At 41.0% G+C, this 24,226-nt stretch overlaps 1 protein-coding gene across 4 annotated transcripts in view; it reads right to left on the bottom strand.

Moving 5' to 3' along the window:
* nbeal2 (neurobeachin-like 2) overlaps positions 1-24,226 on the bottom strand; it is a 227,775-nt gene that overhangs the window by 67,698 nt on the left and 135,851 nt on the right. For all 4 annotated transcript variants that reach the window (XM_072570079.1, XM_072570081.1, XM_072570082.1 and 1 more), the window contains 7 exons: positions 18,442-18,592; positions 15,530-15,688; positions 13,542-13,701; positions 11,932-12,020; positions 8,288-9,016; positions 2,917-3,095; positions 2,113-2,272 (listed from right to left, as the gene is read on the bottom strand). In XM_072570079.1, coding sequence (XP_072426180.1) covers positions 2,113-2,272; positions 2,917-3,095; positions 8,288-9,016; positions 11,932-12,020; positions 13,542-13,701; positions 15,530-15,688; positions 18,442-18,592 — 1,627 coding nt within the window. The remainder of the gene's footprint in view (positions 1-2,112; positions 2,273-2,916; positions 3,096-8,287; positions 9,017-11,931; positions 12,021-13,541; positions 13,702-15,529; positions 15,689-18,441; positions 18,593-24,226) is intronic.

Below are 24,226 nucleotides of genomic sequence, written 5' to 3'. Positions count from 1 at the left end.
ATCTGACTTTAACTACAAAACAGAAGCTTATTACACAAAAGTAAGGAGATAAAATAGAATAAATCAAGCTACTAAGAATCACAGTATCAGGCCCTTTAGCCCAGCAAGTCCACATCGACCCTCCGAAGAGTATCCCTCCCAGACCCATGCCCCTACCCTATTTACCACTGACTAATGCACCTAACCTACACATCCCTGAACACTATGGGCAATTTAGCATAGCCAATTCACTGAACCTGCACACCTTTGGATTATAGGAGGAAACTGGAGCACCCGGAGGAAATCCATGCAGACATGGGAAGAATGTGTCTGTCTGTGTAGAGTTTGCAGTCTCCTGAGGCCTGAATCGAACCAGGGTCCCTGACGCTAGGTACAACACAAACGGAAAACGTTTGAAACACAGAATATTGTACATTTACTATCTGTCCCAACAACATCCCTTTACATTATTCAAACACCAGAGAGAATTCCCTTCTCAATCACAACTATAGATTTGACTTTTGAACAGTTGCTTTCTGTTCCTGCTCAAAAGTCTGATAATCTGTTCTTGAATATTCAACAACTAAGTTCAGTTTCATATAATCTATTTAGTTCTAACCAAATACTTCTGCTTGCACTTTCAAACTAAAAAAAACCTTACACTGAGGTAGCCTACATCATAACTGTTCTCTACTATCTCCTTTCTTCAACAGGAAGTGTTTTTTTACATCTAATTTCAAGACTCCTACAAACTGAAATCAAAATCTTTGCAAGCTAGGAGTGTTTCCCCAAGCTTAAAAAAAACCTCTAATCCTTCTGGCTGAAAGCAATCTGATACACGTCAATATTTAGTCTGCCAACAAGTTCTGATGACCACTCCAGGAAGTGTCTCTCTCTCTCTCACTCGCTCTCTCATATGCTGTCTTGAAATTAAATTAGATTAGATTAGATTACCTCCAGTGTGGAAACAGGCCCTTCGGCCCAACAAGTCTACACTGACCCGCTGAAGCGCAACCCACCCAGACCCATTCCCCTACATTTATCCCTTCATCTAACACTACGAGCAATTTAACTTGGCCAATTCACCTAACCTGCACATTTTTGGACTGTGGGAGGAAACCCACGCAGACACGGGGAGAATGTGCAAACTCCCCACAGAGCCTGAAGCGGGAATTGAACCCAGCTCTCTGGCGCTGTGAGGCAGCAGTGCTAACCACTGTGCCACCATGCCACCCACAAAATAAAAACCATGGCTCCATAAGTTAACCATTAATATTCCTCATATGCACAGACCAATACCTACGTGTCACTAGTTCAAAATCCACTCTCAATATTAAAAGCTATTTAAATAAGTCACACACCTTACATCACAATACATTAACACATCAATTCCCCTATTATAATATTCACAATTGTAAGTGATTATTTTGAATGGTGGAGGCATTACAGACCAGCCCTCTCCTGTCTTGACTCAATATCAAATGAGGTAAAAACAATGACTGGAGATGCTGGAAACCAGAGTCTAGATTAGATTAGTGCTGGAAAAGCACAGCAGTTCAGGCAGCATCCGAGGAGCAGTAAAATCGACGTTTTGGGCAAAAGTCCTTCATCAGGAATTCCTGAAGGGCTTTTGCCCAAAACGTCGATTTTACTGCTCCTTGGATGCTGCCTGAACTGCTGTGCCTTTACAGCACTAATCTAATCTAGACTCAATATCAAATGACACTTATTTGACAAGAAAAATGAGAGAGCAAGAATGAAAGAAGAATCAAGGTCCGCTATATTCTGAACTGTGCTAGTTTTTAAAAATATATCTATACCCATGATGAAGGTAGCACTGGTAACGTTTGAATACTTTCCTTCCCCAACTGCATGGTGTTGGCCCTTATTGAGGTGCTATAGTTTATATGTTGAGAGTCCCACTTGGATATTGACACAGTAATGATAATTACCAGATTTCATTTCACATGCCATACAGCCAATCTAAGTTGACTTATCAAAGGTAGTAATGGAACTTGGGGCATTTTGGTCTGGAAGGCTTAAGAATTCCACCACACAATGTGCCTACCCACCAGTGCACCTCTTTCAGCTCGATTGACTCCCTCCACCCACCCATCCCCGTCCACTGATTACCTTTTCACTCCATAGCACTTGATTGTTTTGCCCTTCTGAAAAGAGGAAGTCCTGAAGCAGTCGGAGCAGCTTCAGGATGTTTTGGATATGGCTTGCTAATGCAGTGCTTGTAGAGTCCTTAATGTCAGAGAATGCAGACTCCAACATCATTTCCAATAGGCTGTAATTCAAAAACAAAAACAACCCTATAACAAAATCAAAGCAACAGTGATGCAAATTTGTTGATTGACTACAACTATCTTCTCAATTATTCTGCCACTTCCTACCAAATTCTACCATATTCCTTTTTACTTTGAAGCTGCTTTAAACACAAAGAGCTCAATTTCAATCTACGTAAATAAAAGGGTTTGGTGAGTAATAATCGAGCCCAAAGTGTCAACCTTGCTCAATGGGTTCTTCTCTCATGTTGTCATTGTATGAAAACCCATTTCTCCCAGAGTCCTGGTCAATATTCATGCCTTAATCAATATTACTAACAGATCATCAAACCTTCACTTTGTTTTTGCTTGTTGGAGTTGCTATTTGATAATAGGCTGCAGAGTACTTTGGGAATCTCAGAACTATGCAAGTTGCGATATAAATACAACTTTGTTTTTTTATCTTCCTCACCAACTATATATTCTGATTGAGATGGACTTCACATATTGTTCCGCACTCTCCACTGGGGATAGAAAAGAAGCTTCATGCTAGAGTATTAAATGGATTAGCTGCTTCACCTGACAAAGGTGTAATCCTTTGAACGTGTCACTCTACTCTCTTTTTTCTTCTTACATTTTATTGTATGTTTTCTGATGTGACACCAACCTTCTTTTGATTTCATCAGGTGGGCGCACCAGCTCACAGGCTGTCCCAAGTTTTGTCAGGACAGAAAAGATTTGCCCTCGCTCTTTCCACGCTGCATCTTCGGAGCCCTCCACCCCTCTCCATATTACAGAGAAGATGATATTTGTTAGCAAGTTGCAAAGTTCCTCTTCTGGTGTTTGCTAGGAAATAAAAACACATAGAACATAGAACAGTACAGCACAGAACAGGCCGTTCAGCCCACGATGTTGTACCGACCATTGATCCTCATGTAAGGTAAACCTAATGTACGAACCCTCAAATTTCTGTGACCATATGCATGTCCACTAGTCTCTTAAATGTCCCCAATGACCTTGCTTCCACAACTGCTGCTGGCAATGCATTCCATGCTCTCACAACTCTCTGCATAAAGAACCTGCCTCTGACATCCCCTCTATACTTTCCGCCAAACAGCTTAAAACTATGACCCCTTGTGTTAACAATTTCTGCCCTGGGAAAAAAAGTCTCTGGCTATCAACTCTATCTATGCCTCTCATTATCTTGTACACCTCAATTAGGCCCCTCTCTTTCTTCCTTTTTTCCAATGAAGAAAGTCCAAGCTCAGTCAACCTCTCTTCGTAAGATAAGCCCTCTATTCCAGGCTGCATCCTGGTAAACCTTCTCTGAACCCTCTCCAAAGCATCCACATCTTTCCTATAATAGGGCGACCAGAACTGGACACAATATTCCAAGTGCGGTCTAACCAAAGTTTTATAGAGCTGCAACAAGATCTCGCGACTCTTAAACTCAATCCCTCTGTTAATGAAAGCCAAAACACCATATACTTTCTTAACAACCCTGTCCACCTGGGTGGCGACTTTAAGGGATCTATGTACCTGCACACCAAGATCCCCTCTGTTCCTCCATACTGCCAAGAATCCTGTCTTTAATCCTGTACTCAACTTTCAAGTTCGACCTTCCAAAATGCATTACCTCGCATTTATCCAGGTTGAACTCCATCTGCCACCTCTCAGTCCATCTCTGCATCCTGTCAATGTCACGTTGCAGCCTACAACATTCCTCTACATTGTCAACGACACCTCCAACCTTTGTGTCATCTGCAAACTTGCTAACCTATTCTTCAATCTCCTTATCCAAGTCATTAATAAAAATTACAAAGAGTAGAGGCCCAAGAACAGAGCCCTGTGGAACACCACTCACCACTGACTTCCAGGCAAACTATTTTCCTTCTACTACCACTCACTGTCTTCTGTCGACTAGCCAATTCTGTATCCAGACAGCTAATTTTTCCTGTATCCCATTCCTCCTGACCTTCTGAACGAGCCTACCATGGGGAACCTTATTAGATTAGATTACATTAGATTACATTACAGAGTGGAAACAGGCCCTTCGGCCCAACAAGTCCACACCGACCCGCCGAAGCGCAACCCACCCATGCCCCTACATTTACCCCTTACCTAACACTACGGACAATTTAGCATGGCTAATTCACCTGACCTGCACATCTTTGGACTGTGGGAAGAAACCGGAGCACCCGGAGGAAACCCACGCAGACACGGGGAGAACGTGCAAACTCCACACAGTCAGTCGCCTGAGGTGGGAATTGAACACAGTTCTCAGGCGCTGTGAGGCAGCAGTGCTAACCACTGTGCCACCGTGCCGCCCACTAATCAAATGCCTTACTGAAGTTCATATACACCATATCCACCGCTCGACCCTCATCAACTTTACTAGTCACATCCTCAAAGAACTCGATAAGGTTTGTGAGGCATGACCTGCCCCTCACAAAGCTGTGCTGACTGCCTTTAATCAAGCCATGCTCTTCCAGATGGTCATAAATCTTATCCCTCAGAATCCTTTCTAACACCTTGCAGACGACAGACATGAGACTGACTGGTCTGTAATTGCCAGGGATTTCCCTATTTCCTTTCTTGAAGAGAGGAATTACATTTGCCTCCCTCCAGTCCTCAGGTACGACTCCGGTGAAGAGCGAGGATGTAAAGATCTTCACAAGTGGTGAAGCAATTGTATTTCTCATTTCCCAAAGCAGCCGAGGACAAATCTGGTCTGGCCCTGGCGACTTGTCAATCTTAATGTTTGACAAAATGTTCAGCATATCAGCTTCTTCTATCTCTATCTGTTCCAGCATGCTTACCTGCTCCTCAATGGTTTCATTCACTACAAGGTCCTTTTCTTTAGTAAAGACAGAAGCAAAAAGCTCATTTAGGGCTTCCCCTACCTCCTCAGACTCTATACACAAGTTCCCTACGCTATCCCTGATCGGCCCGACTCTTTCTTTGATCATTCTCTTATTCCTTACGTACGTGTAAAATGCCTTTGGATTCTCCCTAATCCTTCCTGCCAAGCCTTTTTCATGCCCCCTCCTGGCTCTTGTCAGACCATTTTTGAGCTCCTTCCTCGTCTGCCTGTAAGCCTCTAGAGCTGAGCAAGTTTCCTTTTCCCCAATTAAATATCCTCCCATTGTGCCTGCTTCTCTCCTTCTCCATAGCTATGTAGAACGTGAGGCAGTTGTAGTCACTATCACCAAAATGCTCTCCCACTGTAAGATCTGACACCTGACCTGGCTAATTGCCAAACACCGAGTACAAAATGGCCTCTCCCCTCGTCGGCCTGTCAACATACTGAGTTAGGAAATGCTCCTGAACACACCTTACAAAAACAGCTCCTTCCAAACCATCTGCTCAAAGGAGGTTCCAATCAATATTGGGAAAGTTAAAGTCATCCATTACAACAACTCCACTACATTCACACTTTTCCAAAATCTATCAACCTGTGCTTTCTTCAATCTCCCTGCTGCTATTGGGGAGCCTGTAGTAAACCCCTAATGAGGTGACTGCTCCCTTACTGTTCCTAATTTGCACCCATACTGGCTCAGTAGGCAGACCCTCTTTGACAATGGTAACTTCTTTAGCTGTGATACCCTCTCTGATTAGTAGTGCTACAGCCCATCCTCTTTTTCTTCCCCTCCCTATTCTTTTTAAATGCTCTAAACCCTGGAACATCCAGCAACCATTCCTGCCCCTGAGAAACCCATGTCTCTGTTATGGCCACAACATCATAGCACCAGGTACTGATCCATGCTCCAAGCTCATCACTTTTATTCCTGATACTCCTTGCATTAAAGCAAACACACTTTAACCAATCCCTTGGTTATTTCCCAGGAAATTCCTTCCCACTGGCTGCGCTACCTCTTGCTATTGCCTCATGTCCATCAACTCTCACCACCAGTACTTAGCTCAGGTTCCCACCCCCCTGCCATACTAGTTTAACCCTCCTGAACAACTCGAGCAAACCTTCCACCAAGGACATTGGTCCCTTTCCAGTTCAGGTACAACCCGTCCTTCATGTACAGGTCCCACCTTTCACATGGGTGAAATCATTTTGCTATCAGGAAGCCTTCAGATATGTCCTCTGAATACTTATTGAATGTTAAAAGTTGGAGATATTCAAATGGTGGGCTTTAGAATGGGGAATCATCTTGTGCTTCGTTATGTGTGAACAGATTGAACCTATAGCAAATTGGAAGTAGTGCACGAAATGTTAATCTATGTCTCTGATAAAAAGACTGTAAATGTTCAATGACTTGACTTCAGTTCTATCCATTACTGCCTGAGTTGTGACAATGCATGCATTATTACTACTGCAACAACAATTTGCAGATAATGCACAAGTGCCTTGGGTGCTCAAAAACTCCAATAATCTTCACAGAAGTAAAATCAAAAACAGACATTGAGTCAAGAAAAAAGATGTCAGGAAAAATGATTTAAATTTTGGTCAGAAGGAAGGAGAAAGGGAATGAAGAGATGATTCCAGAGTGAGAGACTCGAGGTGGAGGAAGAACTGGGTGGTAGTGGCGATTGTTGGTCTGGATAAAGTTACAAAAGCTAAGGAAGGGTGAAACATGAAGCAAAGGGATGAAACCCTGGAGACTCATAGCCAACATAGGTCATTAAAGTCAGAATTGATTGTTAAGTGGCACTTGCTGCAGGCTAAGATTATGGGGAGAAAAAGAATCTAGGATGATCTGAAATTTTTAAATGTGGCGCAAGTGTAGTTTTAAATTCTGCAAGTATGAAAACATTGGTGTTTGTTTCAGCAACAGGGTTTAGTAGGGAAGGGAGCAGCTGATAGAGGCACAATTCTTTGAGCTAGAATCATAGACTCCCTACAGTGCAGAAAGAGGCCATTTAGCCAATCTAGTCTGCACCAACTCTTCAAAGAGCATCCTACCCAACCCTGTAACCCTAAATTTACCATGGCCAATCCACTTAAGTTGCATATCTTTGGAAAGTCAGAGGAAACCACAGCACCTGAAGGAAACCCACACAGACACAGGGAGAAAATGGAAACTCCATACAGTCACCCAATGCTGGAATCAAATCCACTGAGCCACCACGCTGTCCAAGATGAAGAAGATGAAGATGAAGAGGGAATGGGCTTAAGTTTCCTTCTTATCTGAAGAAGGCAATTTACTCAGAACAGTTAGTCAGATCTTGCATGACTTGACAAAGACGTAACGATCAGATTTAAAATTTGAGTGCCATGTGTGGTTTTGATCACCAGACAAGCAGAAAAGACTCAAGTCCTCTCACTGGACATTAAAAAAACAATGGAAGTTTGGTGGTTTTGTATGTGATACATGAGCTATTGTTGATAAAGATATCTTCAGGGAAGTAATTGAAAGGATCTACAGCGATGCATAGATGGATTGCAGCCAATGTATACAGTTATGTTGCTACCTGATTGATCTGAGTATTAGAATGAGGAAAGTGAAAGGTACATGGATATTCACTGAGAAGATTGGCCTCAATTTGAATGTTCCTCTGGGCCAGGTTGAACAACAACATTCATGGTTGATCTTATGGTCAGAAATGAAGGCAACCAGGTTGGTTCTGTGCACCAGATTGTGCTTCCGCCTCGAGGTGAGGATGTTAAGGGTAACAACAAACAAACTATTTTAAGGTACATCAGTCAAATCTGTTCAAATTTTGACTTTATAAGATAATGTTAAAGGAATCTCATTTAAAATGAGTCGAGAACATGCTCAAGACTATTAAAAAAGGCTTCATAAAATTATTAAAGTTTGATGTGAAATATAATTTCAATTTTCCTACACACACTCATTTATTTCCACAAGTTTCTAAAAGATTTTGTTGCAGATCTTCAGATCTGATTTTCAGGGACACAAAGATGATTACTGACAAAGGGCAGCCTTTCAACCTTTGCTAAGAATATTAATATTTGTTTAATATGCATTACGCCCCTTTAAGACTAACATATTCTTTCTGACATGTGGTAACTTGACTAAAAGCAAGGTGCAGAAAAATTATGAAACTAAGAAGGATTTCAATACCTGTGGGTTGCTGGTATTAGAAGCATCATCACTGGGGAGATTCTCTTGGTAGCTAGAGTCATCGAGGACATTGGAGAGACTGGAGCTTTTCCATGTACGAATTCCTGGGAAAGGTTTGAAATTCTCAAGAGGAGATGGTGTTTCTGATGTGCTGACTGGAGTCAAATTTCCACTCTCCACAGTGGTAAAGGAACTGGTGCTTCCCATTTCTGTTCCCAAGTCAAAGGAAGGTTGTGCAAAAGGTGACAGGGGCTGGTAGAAAGCATCTTCAGAAGGATCAGACGGGATGGCTTCACCTGAGCCTGGAATGTCTATGGTATTGGTCGAAGAGTTACTTGTGTGGTCCATGGAATCAAATGACTTGATCAAGGAATCATAGGATTGCATCTCACTGGAGGGAAAAAGACCAAGCATGGAATGGTCGGGTTGTCCTTTCGAAAAGCCTTCATTGAGGTCCATATTGAAAGGGAGAAAGACTTCAGAGTCCTGGAAGTCTGATTGACTACTCATGCGATTGATCAACTCTTTGTCTTGCTCTTGGGTGAAGTCTTGGTTCTGATCTGAGTTCTTAAGTAAGTCAATGGAGTAGTTAGTAAACGAACTTGACAGACTGGCCTCTCGAGATTCATATGACTCTTTGACGTAGAGCTTGGTAAAATTGTCCTGCCATCCAGCCTGTTTTGCCAACTGACGAACAATGTCTTGCTGAGAGTAAATCAGATGGAACAGCTGGAAGAAAATAGATAGTTTAGAGCAGAAATAAACAGATAGCAAAGACCTTTTAAAAGAAAAGGCCAGTCAGCCCTAAAAATCCTTTCATATGGAATCACGTAAAAAGTCATCATGAACTTCCAACTTCGCATTTCCCCATCATTGATGTTGATCACTTATTCAAGCAACACATATCCCTTCAAATTAAAGCAAAATACTGCAGAGGCTAGAAATAAAGACACAGTGCTGGATGAACTCAACAGGCCTGGCAGCATCTATGAAGAGAGAAACAGAGTTAAGCTTTACTGTCATTTAATTAAGTCATGTTGATCTCAATACATTAACACTTTCTCTTTCCAAAAATGCTGCCAGACCTGAGTTTTGCCAGCAGTTTTGTTTTTATTACACTTGCTCCTTCAAAAAAATTCAAACAGTGCTACAAATGTCTCCCTGGCCCTCAAATTGCACTCTCAAATCATATCAATATAATTCCTCATTTTGCAATTTTCAATTAACCTCAAGATAATTCCTTCTATTGAAATCTTTTCCAGCTCCACTGATCTATGGTGACTAGTGATGAGGAAACTTGTCTCGGTAAGAGCGGTGCAGCTCAACACGTACGTTTGAGTCCCATGATCATTTGAGGATGATTGCATAATGATATGGCATTGAGAAAGCAGCCCATTAGAATTGTGATTACCAACTTGTGCCAACTATGGTCCACAAACATCTCCATTTCAAGAATTACATTCTTCCATTCAAACCCAACTTCTTCATTGCTCATCCTATCATTGCAATCTTAAGACTTTACAAATGATATAGCATAGAAGGAATCATAAAACCCAATGACTTGAACTGATATTTGAAAGTTATTCAAATAGTCCATTCCCTACTGTTTCCTCACAGTGTGGCAAATTTTTCCTTTTCAAGTATTGATTCTTTTCCTGCTTGAAAGTTATTGAATTATTGATTCGGGTTCCACCACTTTTAGTTATCTACAAACATAGCATTAACACGTGCACTTAAAACCCAGTTTAAGTTGTATGTACTTCCTTATCTGGTCCTTCTTATTTCTGCACCATTATTTACTCTAATGCAGTTGGATTCTCTCAATTCTTTGCACATGAATATATGATTGAGGAACAGATGGAGAACATTTGACCCCTTTTGAGCCTGCTCTACCATCAATAAGATCATGGCTGATCTGATCATGGCCACTAGTCCACATTTCCACCAAACTTTGATAATCTTTGACTCCACCGTTAGTCAAGAGTTTATCTATGCCTGCTTTCCAAATTTTTAGCAATTCTGCCTCCATCGCTGTCAGGGGAAGAAAGTTCCAAAGACTCTCAAGTCTCGCAGAGAGGAAAAAAAAATGATAGTCATCCTGGTCTTAAAATGTGTGACCCCTTATTTTTAATACTGTGCCACATGGTTCTAGACCCTCCCACAAAGGAAACATTCTTTCAGCATCTACCCTGTCAAGTCCACTCAGAATTTTATCTAAAATCATCTTGCAATTTAAATTCCAATTGATACAGGCCTAACCTGTCCAATCTGTGATAACCAACCATCCGGATATTATTTGGGTGAACCTCATCTGAACTGTGTCTAATGCATTTATAAAACAGGTCTTAAATAAAGACGCCAAATGTGTAGACAGTATTCCAGTTGTAGTCTCAGTGATACCCTATACAATCAGCAGAATATCCTTACCTTTATATTTAATTCCCTCTTGCAATAAACCACAATATTCCATATGCCTTTCCAATAACTTGTATGATTCATTTACCAGCACACCAAGATTCCTCTGTACCACCAAGTTCTGCAATCTCTCTCCATTTAAATAATATGCTGCTTTGCTGTTCTTCCTGCCAAACTACTCAATAGAAAGTGAACATGCAAGTTGCCAAATTGTGTTCAATACCCAATAGGTAGTTCAGAATCCTTCAGACCCTATCTAGACTTTGTGGTTTAGCCTTAATGTCTGTTAGAGGTCAAGCAGACAATTTAATTACAGATAGGCAATAAAAGTCAACATTGCCAGCTAAACTAAAATAATAAGAACAAACCCCTTAAATACGTTACGTTGTTATTTTAACCTTGTCTAACCCCTTCATTAAAGATTAAATATATTTTGAGAATTAACAAATAAAATATCCACTTCATGATCACTGGAGACTTGATAATTCCCCATAATTTCTTTACTGCAAAGCTTTGACCAATCGAAGTTGACTTGCGAACCAATTAGCCTGCTTTTGCCCAGTAGCATAAAATTATTGTGATGCTTGAAACTTGCCATTCTTGCATTTGTTAAGTATTAGATGAAAGGCTTCAGGAAAATGATTCTCTTTCCAACTGTATTCAAAGTTTTATTTATAATTAATAATATATCCTTCCCACTCCCCCAACAAATCCCACTCAGTTTCCAACAATTTTCTTAAATGCAACCACTTATCCAGGAGCTTTGTGTTTCCTTTGTTGACAATCATGAGAGACAGGGATCTTGATCCTTGCTAGACTCTGTCGGGTTAATGAACTGTATCTTCAAGAGGCGATTCACCTTGGGATAATGTTAGGAATGTTAGATGTGGAAATTTTAGGTTAAGTAGAATGAGGTAAGTTTGCATCCCCAAGCCTGATATGACTCCTATTGGAATGGGACATGATGCAATTTAGTGCCAGAGCATGTTTTTTGATGGTGAGGTTTGGACCATCAACCTGAGCACTGCTATAACCACTATTACTGATACATAAGTAAACATGAACATACTTATTGAGCATAACAACCATGTAAAAATACAACTGTGTATGATGTACAGTCTTTTATCTAGACAGGTGTATGCCAGCCATATGCATAACCAACGATAGATTTTAACATTCCACACGAAGCTCGACAGTAATCACGGACGTTAGTTTCTCACGTCACTTGCCTTTCGACAAACGTCCAGCCGCACAGTTAGGTCTGCTTTGTGAGATAAATAAACTACGGCAATCAGGTCCTTGTAATTTGGAACAGGATCTTAAAAAAGAGAAGTGAAGCCACCATTAAAAAGAAAGAAAAGGAAAACTAACAGTGAAAATCATCTTCTGATGAAACATGAAACTGAGTCTGTCCTTCCAGGTTAATGTAAAAGATCCCAACAGCTCAAATTGAAGAGGAGCAGGAGAGTTCTGCCTGTATTGTTGGATAACATTTACCTCACCCAACATAACTGACAACAAACCACTTGACCATTATCCTGTTGCTGTTTGTACACAAATTTGCTGAATTTCTTCTCTTAGAAGAGTGAATCTACTTTGGAAACTATTTTACTGTCTATACAGTTCATGTCAAATCATTTTAACATTTAAACGCACCGATCAGATAATTTTCAATCTCCAATGCAGAAGGCAATACAAACCAAGTTTACGTAACCTGTCCTCAATTAATTCATTAATCACTGGTATTACTTTTGTGAATCTGGGAAATAGATGCAATTGGAAGTTTGGGAAAGAATTACCACCTTCAAGTGATGTTAGGCAAATATAAAAAGGAAAATGAATAACGTTTTGGCTTGGGCCGATAAGTGTAAAATAATATTTAATCACGTAAGTGACAGGCAATGACCATACCCAACAAATGAGAATCAAACTTTCTCTTTGGCATTCAATAGTATTAACACTTCTGCATTCCGCACTACCAACATAATAGGAACCACCATTAACCAGAAACTGAATTGCATTCACCATGTAAATACAATGGCTATAAGAGCACATCAGAAATCCTTGACGTCAAAGTCAACTCTTGTATGCCCTATATCTGTATACTATCTACAAAAGTACCATGCAATTCTCTCCAATTGCCTGGTAGTGTGCAGCTCGATTAATACTGAAAAAGCTCAACACCATCCAGGACAAAAGCTGCCTGTTTAACTGGCAACCACCCAACCCCTTCAACCTTCACTTATTCCACTACCAACACACAGTAGCGGTAGTGTGCACCATCTACAAGATACACTGCAGCAACTCACCAAGGCTCCTTGGAGGATACCTTCCAACCTTGACCACTTAAGGACAAAGGCAGCTTTTGCATGGGAAGACAATTACCTGCAAGCTTCCCTCAAAGCTTCTCCCAACCTGACCTTGAAGTATATTGCTGCTCCTTCAATATCGCGGAATTAAAATCCTGAAAACATGCTTCCAAACACCACTATCTATCCCATCTGGACTGCAATGGTACAAGAAGGCAGCTCACAATCACCTTCTCAAGGTCAATTAGGGATTGAAGCTGAGAAAATAGGAGTGGGAAAAGGCCAATTGGCCCGTTCATTATGATCATGGCTGATCATCAAACCCAACAATCTGTTCCTGCTTTTCCCCCTATCTTTGGACCCTTTCTTCCTCAATTGCTATATCGAACTCTTCCTTGAAATTGTACAATGTTTTGGCCTCAAATACACTGTGGTAGAAAATTCCACAGACTCTCATTCGCTCAGTCCCGAATGGCTTGCTGCGTACCTTTAGACTGTGACATGGGATTGAAGCAACATTAGATACTTACCTGAGCACAGCACCTGCTCTGACAAGCACCGAATGAGTGACATTGAGGCAGGAAATTCATTCAGGAAGGAGGTCAGACCTTGGTAGCCAATATCTTTAAGCTTCAGTCGCAGTTTGCATCTCTCGTGAACTTTGTCATACTTCAACATCTTGTACATTAGCTAGTCATAAAAACAAAGCAGATGACAAATCCTTTCAATCCAAAGGAATTACGAAATATAAACTCAATCTGCTGGAAAACCTTGGTAGGTCTGGCATCATTAATATAGACAGAAACCGAGTTAACATTTTGAGACCAATTTGACTCATTTGGAATTTTAAAATAGGTTGCTGTCTCAATTACTTGTTTTGTGTTACTATTCAAGATTAGGTTACGTCCCCAAAGTTTCTAAATCAGCACATAGTGTTACAAGTGTAAATTTTATGAGATCATTAGATTTTAGTACTAAGATTTATTACACCTTTAAATGCAGCATAAATTTATTGAGTCAGCCTAACAGGGAACCTGGTGTTAAGAGCAAAATACTGTGGGTACTTGAAATCTGAAACAAAAATAGAAAATGTTGGAGAAATTCAAGAGATTTGCAGCATACATGGAGAGAGAAAAACAGAATTAACATTTTGAAACTCCTTGCAGGATACTGTTCCCCTTCCAATTCAAGTGCAACCCATCCTTCTTATACAAGTCACTTCTACCCTGGAAGACTGAAAAATAGCCTCCCAAAATGTAAACGAGGTAGTGTGTAACAGGACACTAATGTAGAGTAAAACTCCTGCAAGACCAGCTTTGATGGACTGGACATGGTGCCTCCACCACCAGGTCCTTTGGCTCAATTCAAATGGCTCATGTTCCAGGGGAGGACAAAGAAATGCTGCAAAGACACAAAGTGGCATTGACAATAACGACCGTGAAACATTTGCTAAAATCATTCAAAATGGCAACAACTTGCCCATTAAGCTATGCCATGCCTTGGGTAACAACATCTAAATGATGAAATAAAGCAGCAGGAAAGGGAACAACAGTAAACAAAGCCTGCACTCTAGGTTCCACTAAGTCATGAGTTGTCCTGCCGTATGTGCCCATTGACCTGCAGACTAATAATCTGCATTCTCAATCTAGGGACCAATTGTCTGTTCAGGATGTCAAGTTTTTGCTATGGGTCTTCCTTGGATAGTTAGGGGTGGCATGGTGGCTCAGTGCTTAGTACTGCTACCTCACAGCAGCAGGGTCCCAGGTTCAATTCCAGTCTCGGGTGACTGTCTGTGTGGAGTTTGCACATTCTGAGAGCTCAGGGTGGCTGATTCCCTTCTCCAAAATGTCAGTAATCCAGCTGGGCATTTTTTTTAACGGCCATCGTGCTTTCTTTGTGTTGTCCATAAATTAACAAATGTATTCAGTTCAATTTCACAGTTTGACATGGTGGGGTTTAAACTCATGAGCTAATAAGCCCAGCATTAATTTTAAATGGATTGAGCAGGATTAAGGAGCTACGGGAATAAAAGTAGTCTATAGGATTAGAATTACTCCTTGCACAAATAATAAAATAAAACACAAACAAACTATTGTAAATGAAGTCAATCTGAAACATCAACAGAAAATATTGGAAATATTCAGCAGTTTAAAGGGAAAAAAAGCATGAACGTTTCTGGTCGATGACTTTTCATCAGAATTGGTGACATTAGCTATGCTGAATGGATTGTGTCAGTGTCTTACTTTGTATTTAATTCTGTAGCCATCAGGCTACAGGATCTTTTTTTGACACATGCTAAGTATAGCATGTTCAGGAGGAGTGTGTTTTTCTTGAATTTTCAGAATTTCCTCAAGTCTCATTCATATCTGTGGTAGACTAACAGAAATTGATTAGTAAACAATTCTATTGTCATATGTGACTGCCAGCATGACAGAAGATTAACACATGGGACCCCAGTCTTTTCTTCTCACAACTCCTATGTTGCCAAGGTACACGTATGTGCCCAGGACCAACTCACCCTAAAGATCTTCTCACGCACTTCATCAGAATACCTCTTCTGTAGGATCAATGAGTAAAACACTTCCACATTGCCAGGCTCAAACAGCAAGGTAAAGAGCTGGTCTCTGGAAGGACCTCCCTTTAACAGACTGAGCAAGATGTCCAGAATACCACAAAGCTGAAAAACACAAAACTTTTATCCTCTAGGGTTGATAACATAGCAAGCAAAACAAGAAGAGTTACATCATCATCAGACCACATAACACATTTGATCTGAAGCATTTTCAATCCCTAGTAAATGTTAAACTCAGTTCAGTAGTCATTCGCTTACCTATAAGTTAGAAGGTGAGAGTTCAAATCCCAACCTCGAATTTGGATATATAATTCAAGGTGACATATTACTAAGTGAATGCTGCACTGTTGGAAATGTAATGTTAAAATGAAAATCCCTTGGGTGATTTTGATGTATGATGATATAACAAATGGTGCAGCAATTATGATATTTTCATGTTCAGGGATCATTTAAATTTTACTGGTAAGCTGCTACGTGGTGTTTCCAGTTTTAATAACAGAAGGCAGAAATTCTCCTTGACCATGAAGGGGTGATCAAAATAATCAAGGTCACAGGAGTGGGTACGGCCAGAGAGAATTCAGTTGGTGAGCAAGTGAATACAGTTTTGTTTTTGAAATGGCAGAAAAATCTAGATTGCTCATCCTGGCCCCAAAAACTGATCTTCCAAATGCAACACGGCACTTAATTTTCATCAGCTTTCAACAATGAACTAAGGCAGGATTGTGGGAGCATATTTAACAATCCAAAATTGCACCAAATGGGTAATACAGTGTTGAGGTCCTTGTCTATTTCCAATGAGAACTTCAGCCACCTAATCTAAGACAGCAGGTGGGAAACAGGCTGTTTTCCACTGCTTGCCAAACAGCTTCGAGTCCTGTTGATTTTTATCAAACATCACCAAAAATAACCGATTATCTTGTCACTCAGTCATTCATAATAAGATTGTGGGATCATTCTGAAAGTAAAATGGCTGCAGCGTTGACCCACTTGACATCACTTACTGCATGAAAAATATTCTATATTCACTTACTCACCAGCTGGATTTTATTAATTAGCTCTTCGTTCCATAAATTCAAACTATTAGACTCATTTCTGTTTTAACAAGAGTATATAGGACTTTAGAAAGGGAATAAACCCTTTATTTTGTTTCATTTAAAAAATTTTAAGCTTTGGCCCACATTACAGGACCCTAGCAACACTTTAAATATTAGGCAAGTCATGGATAGTGATATATAATCCAGATTTTAGAAATTTATAGGATCAATGTCAGATGGCAAAGCTTTGTTTCCCGTAACCTGATGGCACTGAAGCTATGCATTTCCCAACTACTTGCTGTGTTGACACTGTATAGTACCCTGTTGTAGCTATTAGTATAGTTATATATCACAATGGGTAAACCAGCTGAAGTTTGTGTTGATTCTCTGTGTTACACATGATTTTAATCTGCCCTCCAAAGATCCCATCAAGTCCTCAAATTTAAAGTTCTCACCATGTGCATGAATCCCTCATTCTCTGCAAGCACTTACAGCCATACAACCCTTTCAGGAAATCCTAATTCCTCGACTCTGGTCTCTTACGCGACACCTTTATATCCTTTGTCCATTGTCCTTATATAATGCTTTCAACCATCTCAGCCATCATCTTCATGAATTCCAAATGAAAGCATCCACTTCTCCATCTTTCAGAACATTCTTTCAAATTATCTGCTTGGCTAAAATCGCTAATCCTAAAATCTGTTTGGGTTTGGTTGACCTTTTTTCTTTTAATTTTTCGTGAAGTACTAGAGATTTTTTTCAATATTCAAGACGCAATGAAAATGTAAATTATTGTTAAGACAACTTGTAGGTCCTGGCAAAGCAAAAAGTTTGAATGGGAAATACTGTGATAAGAACATTTTGTTGATTTTGGAAAGGACATACTAGAGTCATAGAGATATACAGCATGGAAACAGACTCTTCGGTCCAACCCGTCCATGCCAACCAGATATCCCAACCCAATCTAGTCCCACCTGCTAGCACCCAGCCCATATCTCTCCAAACCCTTCCTATTCAGATACCCATCCAAATGCCTCTTAAATGTTGCAATTGTACCAGCCTCCACCACATCCTCTGGCAGCTCATTCCATACACGTACCACCCTCTGCATGAAAAAGGTGCCACTTAGGTCTCTTTTATATCTTTCCCCTCACACCCTAAACCTATGCTCTATAGCCCTGGACTCCCCGACCAAAGGGAAAAAAACTGTCTATTTACCCTATCCATGCCCCTCATAATTTTGTAAATCTCTATAAGGTCACCCCTCAGCCTCCGACGCTCCAGGGAAAACAGCCCCAGCCTGTTCAGCCTCTCCCTATAGCTCAAATCCTCCAACCCTGGCAACATCCTTGTTAATCTTTTCTGAATCCTTTCAAGTTTCACAACATCTTTCCGATAGGAAGGAGACCAGAATTGCATGCAATATTCCAACAGTGGCCTAACCAACGTCCTGTACAGCCACAACATGACCTCCCAACTCCTGAACTCAATACTCTGATCAATAAAGGAAAGCATACCAAACGCCGCCTTCACTATCCTATCTACCTGCGACTCCACTTTCAAGGAGCTATGAACCTGCACTCCAAGGTCTCTTTGTTCAGTAGAATAGGACTTATTTGCACAAGCTGAGCTCTGTATTCAATTTAATAAGTTCACCTAGTTGAGTTTGAGCATAAAAACAATAGGCAAAAAGATAAATTGCAAATGGATGTTGGGGAAGGGACAAACCGTTTGCACATCAGTCTGGTTTCAATACTGTGAATGAGTGGATTTACCATGGGGCTCACACGTATGAATTCTCAATTACATTTGCACCAATTTTACCTGATCATCATCACTGATTGTTGCCATGTAAGAGATGATGCAGTGCAACTCCTCAGCTGTAATTACTTTGGTGATAAATTCCTTCACCAGGGTGAAGAGTGACAGTTGCACAGTTTTAACATCAGCAGTGGTCTGGTTATCCTTCTGTGGGCTGAGAAGAAAGGAACAGATAATGAAAATGGTTGTGAAGCTGCTCCATTCCTCAAATTATGGCATGTCCAGCTCGATGTTTAGTAGCTTGCTTCCATTAAATGTCCTGATGACCAGCAATAAATGTATTTCATAGAATTGTTACAGCAAAAAGGAGGTCCTTTGACATATTGTGTATGTGTTGGTTCTTTGAAGAAACTATTCAACTAACATTATTCTTCCACTTGCATTCCACAGCCCTGTACGTTCATTCTTTTATGGTAAGATTCAATTTTCCTCTTAAATATCTTGACTGAATATGCACTAAACATTCAGATGATAGGAAAACGTTTCTCCCCATATCACCATAAATCCTCTTTTGCCAATTACCTTAACTCTGTTTCCTGTGATTCGCAATTCTTTCATCAACGGGAATGGTTTCTATCAAACTATCCTGTCCAGAACTCTCATCATTATAAGCATCTCTATCAAAGTTCCTTGCGATCTTCACTTCTTCAATGAGAGAGATGGCTCAGTGGTTAACATTGCTCACCTCACAGCGGCAGGGACCCAAGTTCATTTCCAGTCTCGGGTAACTGTCTGTGTGGAGTTTGCACATTCTCTCAGTGTCTGCATGGGTTTCCTCTGGGCGCTCAGATTTCATTCCATAATCCAAAGTTGTGCAGGTCAGATGAATTGGCTATGCTAAATTGCCCATAGTATTAGGTGCATTAGTTAAGGGTAAATGTAGGGTAGGGCAATGAGTCTAGGTGGGATACTCTTCGGAGGGTCAGTGTGGACTTGTTGGGCCAAAGGGCCGGTTTCCATACTGGAGGGAATCTAATCTAATTTTTTCTCCTATATATCTTTATAAATGAGGTTTCTAAGCACTCAATCATTCTCTTGCATCTTTCTTTATCCGAATTGAATGTCACCACATCCTTCCAAAAGAGTGTTGTCTCGAACATGATGGGATACTCCAGCTGAGTTTGAAACGATGTGTTAGATGTGGTTAACATGAACTACATGGCTGTTGTCCTCTCTGTCCCTAGTACTAAAGCCAAGGATGCTCGAAGTTTTATTAATCATGCTCTCAACCTATCTTACCACTTTAAAATGTGCAAAAGTCATTGAAGTTCAGATCACTGCTGTTTCACATCATTAGATTTATAACCATTATTTTAGTTCTTAAAGAAAAAAAATTGTCGATACTGGAAATCAGAAACAAAAACAGAAATTGCTGGAATATCTCAGCAGGTCCAGCAGCATCTACAGAGAGAAATCAGAGTTAATGTTTCGGGTCCAGCGACCTTTCTTCAGAACTGATGGTAGCTAGGAAAAAGTTGTTTTTATGCAGAACATAGGGTTGGGGGGTGGGGGGGGGAAGAAGAGGGGCAGTAAGGAGTAAACGTAAGTGAAGATAGAGTCCAAAGGCAGAGAACAGTTGGACAATTAAAGGAATGGACAATAGTCAGCCTTGGAGAATGAACAGCTGCTAATAGGGACTGTTAATAGCTAACAGTTATAAAGCAGACCACGTGATAGCAAGGCCTGGTGTATGCAAATTGGGGTAAGGACCTGGGAAAAGGTGCCTCAAGCCCTAAAATTGTTGAACTTAATTTGAGTCCAGAAGGTGTAGAGATCTCCAACAGAACAGCAGGTGCTATTCTTCCAGCTTACATTGAGCTTCACTGGAGTACAGCAGCAAACCTGATACTGAGATGCTGGCCAGGGAACGAGAGGGGAGGGGAAATGGTAGCTAATGATCCTCTGGATATGGATACTGGTGGGATGGACGAGGACAAGGGGCAACCCCATCGTTGTTGTGGGAGTAGAAAGAGTGGGTGAGGGCTGAAGTGCAGGAGATGGGTCAGTCCCGACTGAGGGGTCTGTCAACCACCGCTGGAGAATCCTTGGTTGAAGAAGAAGGTGGCTATTTCGAAGGCCCACTTGTCAAAGTTGACATCATCAGAACAGCTGTGATGGAGATGGAGAAACTGGGAGAATGGAATAGTGTCTTAAAGGAAGTAGGGTGTGAGAATGGAATAGTGTCTTAAAGGAAGTAGGGTGTGAGAATGTATAGTCAAGTAATTGTGGGAGTTGGTGGATTTGTAGTGGATATTGGTGGCCAGCTGGAAGTGGAAACAGAGATAGTGAGGAAGGGATGGGAGGCGCGAGAGCGCTCGAGAGAGAGAGAGCGAGAGAGAGAGAGCAAGAGCGAGATGCAGTTGGGGACAGGAAGAGGACTGAAAATTCTAAATACACCACAAAGAGACAGGCATAACCAGGGCCCATGCAGGTATCCACCTGAAGAAAGTAAGAGGAGTTAAGAGTGTAAGTGTGTTTAGAGTGAGGATGAGTTCGGCCAAGTGGAAGAGGATGGTGGCTGATGGGATTGGTTCAGGCCTTTGTTTCAGGAAGAAGCGAAGAGCCCTGAAATCATCCTGATTGGGAGGGGGACGGACATGTCAAGGATTGCATGCCCACAGTAAAAAGGAAGCTGCTGGAGCCCACAAATGGGAAATTTTGAAACTGAAAGTGTCAGAGGAATCGCAGATGTCAGTGAGAAGGGACTGGACAAGGGGAGATGATAATGATTCGAAGTGAGAAGAGATGAGTTCTGTGGAGCAGGAGCAGGCAGAAACAATGGGTCTGCCTGGGTATTTCTGTTTGTGGAATTTGGGAAGGAGATAAAAGCAAACTATGCGGGTTTGGGAGCCTATATGAGCTTAGAAGCAGTGGTGGTCATAGTGGTGGGAGATCACGACATAAAATGAAGTTGGTGACCATAGTGGAATCAATATCCTTATGTGCCATGGGGGAGGTCATAGTCCAGGGGAAGATACAAGGAGGAATCTGGGAGCTTGCACTCAGCCTCTGCAATGTAAATGTCAGTCTGTCTGTCAGATAACAACAGCACCACCCTTATCAGCAGGCTTAATTACAAAGTCAGGGTTGGATCTGAGGGCATGGAGTGCTCCTCCTTATTTTAGGTTGTCTCTTCATTCTTGGTTTCCTGTTACGTAGTTAATTTTGTATCCACAATACCCTTTTATTCCACCTTCTGACTTGGCTCACAAGTCTATTGTCCGGTACTTTATCAAATGTTCTTTGAAAGTCTCTGGATACCACATCAACATTACCATTGCCAACCCTCTCAGTTACATCATTAAAACAAAAACAGCAAGTCAGTTAAACATTACTGGATCTCAACAACTCCAAGTCAATTTTCCTCAGTTAGGATGATTGCCCAAATGACTGTTCATTTTATCCCAAATTATTATTTTGAGACTTCTCTCACACCAAGGTTAAACTGATGGATATTTGCCGAGGGTTTATCTTTACACCACTTTTGAACAAGAGAGTAACATGTGCAATTTCTTCAGACATTTAGCACAACCCTGGAGTCTAAAAATGTCTGTAAAATGATGGTCAGTGCTCTACAATTTCCATTCTCACTTCCTACAGAATTCTTGGATGCATCTCATCTGGTCATGGTACCCTATTAACTTGAAATACAATCATATCAAAAAAATCCTCATCATTTTTAAATGTCTTCAAGTGAATGAATTATGTTCTCTTTCACCATGACCTCCACAGCATCCTCCTCCTTGGTAAAGACAAGTGCAAATAATTCATTTCATAGCCCATCCATGAACTCTGCCTCCATGCCCAAAGCCATGTTTTGGTTCCCATGCAGCCTAAGTCCTCCCTTTACCATCCTTGAACTACTTATATAATTAAGACAGACTTTTGAATTAGCTTTTATGTGAGTCTCTCACTATGGTTTCTTTTATTTGGAATTTCAATACCCCTTTGAACACTCCTTACTCAGCCTAGTTATTATCCACCACTAACTACCGAATAGTATAGAAAGTAAACATTGCTAACAAAAGACAAAATCAAAACTTCATTACGATTTGCCCTCATCAGGATTCATGCAAGAAACCAAACTCCGAAAGAGAGCACCAATTTATACAGCATCAATCAAAAAATCTGATTGGTTGGACCAGATGGAGATGCAGCAGGAATTGGACAACTGTTAGTCTTAGTTAGATGAAAAAACAGACCAGACAAGTGTCTTGATTGTTCAGGGTGTTCGCACAGGAAATGCAGTAGGGATTGACAACATCCATGACCTTGCTCTCAATCAAAATAATTTATCTTTCCTGGTTGAACCCATTCATCATGATATTCACTAAGAATGGTCAAAGGGGCATGTTGTTTGACACAGTATAGAGGAACCTCGAATATCAGAACAAGATGGGCGGGCAGTATTTCATTCGGGTAACTGATTATTCAGTTAATTGATTCAATGTCTCTCCTCTGGGCCTCGGAGTTTTCTGAAGCTACCTTTTTCCTCGGTCTGCCTGCCTTGCTCCCTCTCTCTGTATCAGGGTTTGTTTCTGAGCAGACACAAAGTCTGAAAGTAGGGCACACACACAACTTTTTGACAGGTTCCACCTTTGCCCTGTACAGGACAATGTTGGAGAGACTATCTGGGGAAGGGGGTTTAGGGAACACCCCTGAGAGGGGAGAGCGAGAGATATAGAGAGAGAGAGCGAGCGAGCGAGAGATATAGAGAGAGCGCGAGCGAGTGAGAGATATAGAGAGAGAGCGAGCGAGTGAGAGATATAGAGAGAGAGAGCGAGCGAGCGAGAGATAGAGAGATAGAGAGAGAGCGAGTGCGAGAGAGCGCGAGAGCAAAGCCCATTTTTAATCATTCTAAACAAAAGACATGATCAGTGTTGGAAACACCTCTCTGATGTAATGCTTGAATCGGAACCTTGAGACCTTCTTTGGATAAGCTGGAATTCGGATAATTGATATTCAGATATTCGAGGTCCCTCTGTTCTAGTCATTTTGAAATAAAGCCTTTATCCCCGGCAGCACACTAGTACTGAAATGCATATCAGATTCCGATGAATGTTTGACAAAATGTCTTTTGGCTTGATGACAACACCCTGTTAGGGGAGGAAACAACTTGTCTGTTTACTACAAAGTTGCAGCATATGCAGGTTAATTTTACCTATAGTTCAAATTTTTTAAAACGCTATTCGCTTCCATGGGAGTTTGACGTCGACTGGGCATCGTTTGGGGCAAAAGTGGTGGCCATAGTTTGTGCAATGTACAGTATTAACACCATTAACAGGTACACAATATTTGAATTCACAGGTACCAAGAATCTCTTTAATAAATGCTATCCTCTGCTCTCATATACCATTGAAATGGAGCAAATAAATGATCTCAATTCCTTGATGTGTTAAATTGAAGAATCTGCCAATGGATATATACTACTGGGAGTGGAGGAGGAGTGGACCAAGGTGAAGGAGGAGTGGATCCATCACCTCCCCACACCCCAAAGGCACTTCCCTTTCCATTCAATCATAGAAGATGCAACATTTACTTCATCCCTCTTCCCTATCAAGGTCCCAAGGTTTCACCTTTGGGTGAAGCAGTGATTTGCCTACACTTCACTCTATTCATTACACACAATATAGTCTGGCCTACATTGGGGAGACAAAATGCAGACAGGACAACCACTTTGCAGAACACTTATGTCTTGTTCTTTGTATCAATTTAAATACTGTGGAATCTAAGAAATTACCGCTTTCTTTGGGTATTATGAAGTTAATTAAGTTAAACCCATAACTAT

The sequence above is a fragment of the Chiloscyllium punctatum genome, chromosome 5, assembly GCF_047496795.1.
Source record: "Chiloscyllium punctatum isolate Juve2018m chromosome 5, sChiPun1.3, whole genome shotgun sequence".
NCBI lineage: Eukaryota > Metazoa > Chordata > Chondrichthyes > Orectolobiformes > Hemiscylliidae > Chiloscyllium > Chiloscyllium punctatum.
Note: the sequence above shows the minus strand (reverse complement) of the source record. Positions and strands in the feature narration are given on the sequence as shown.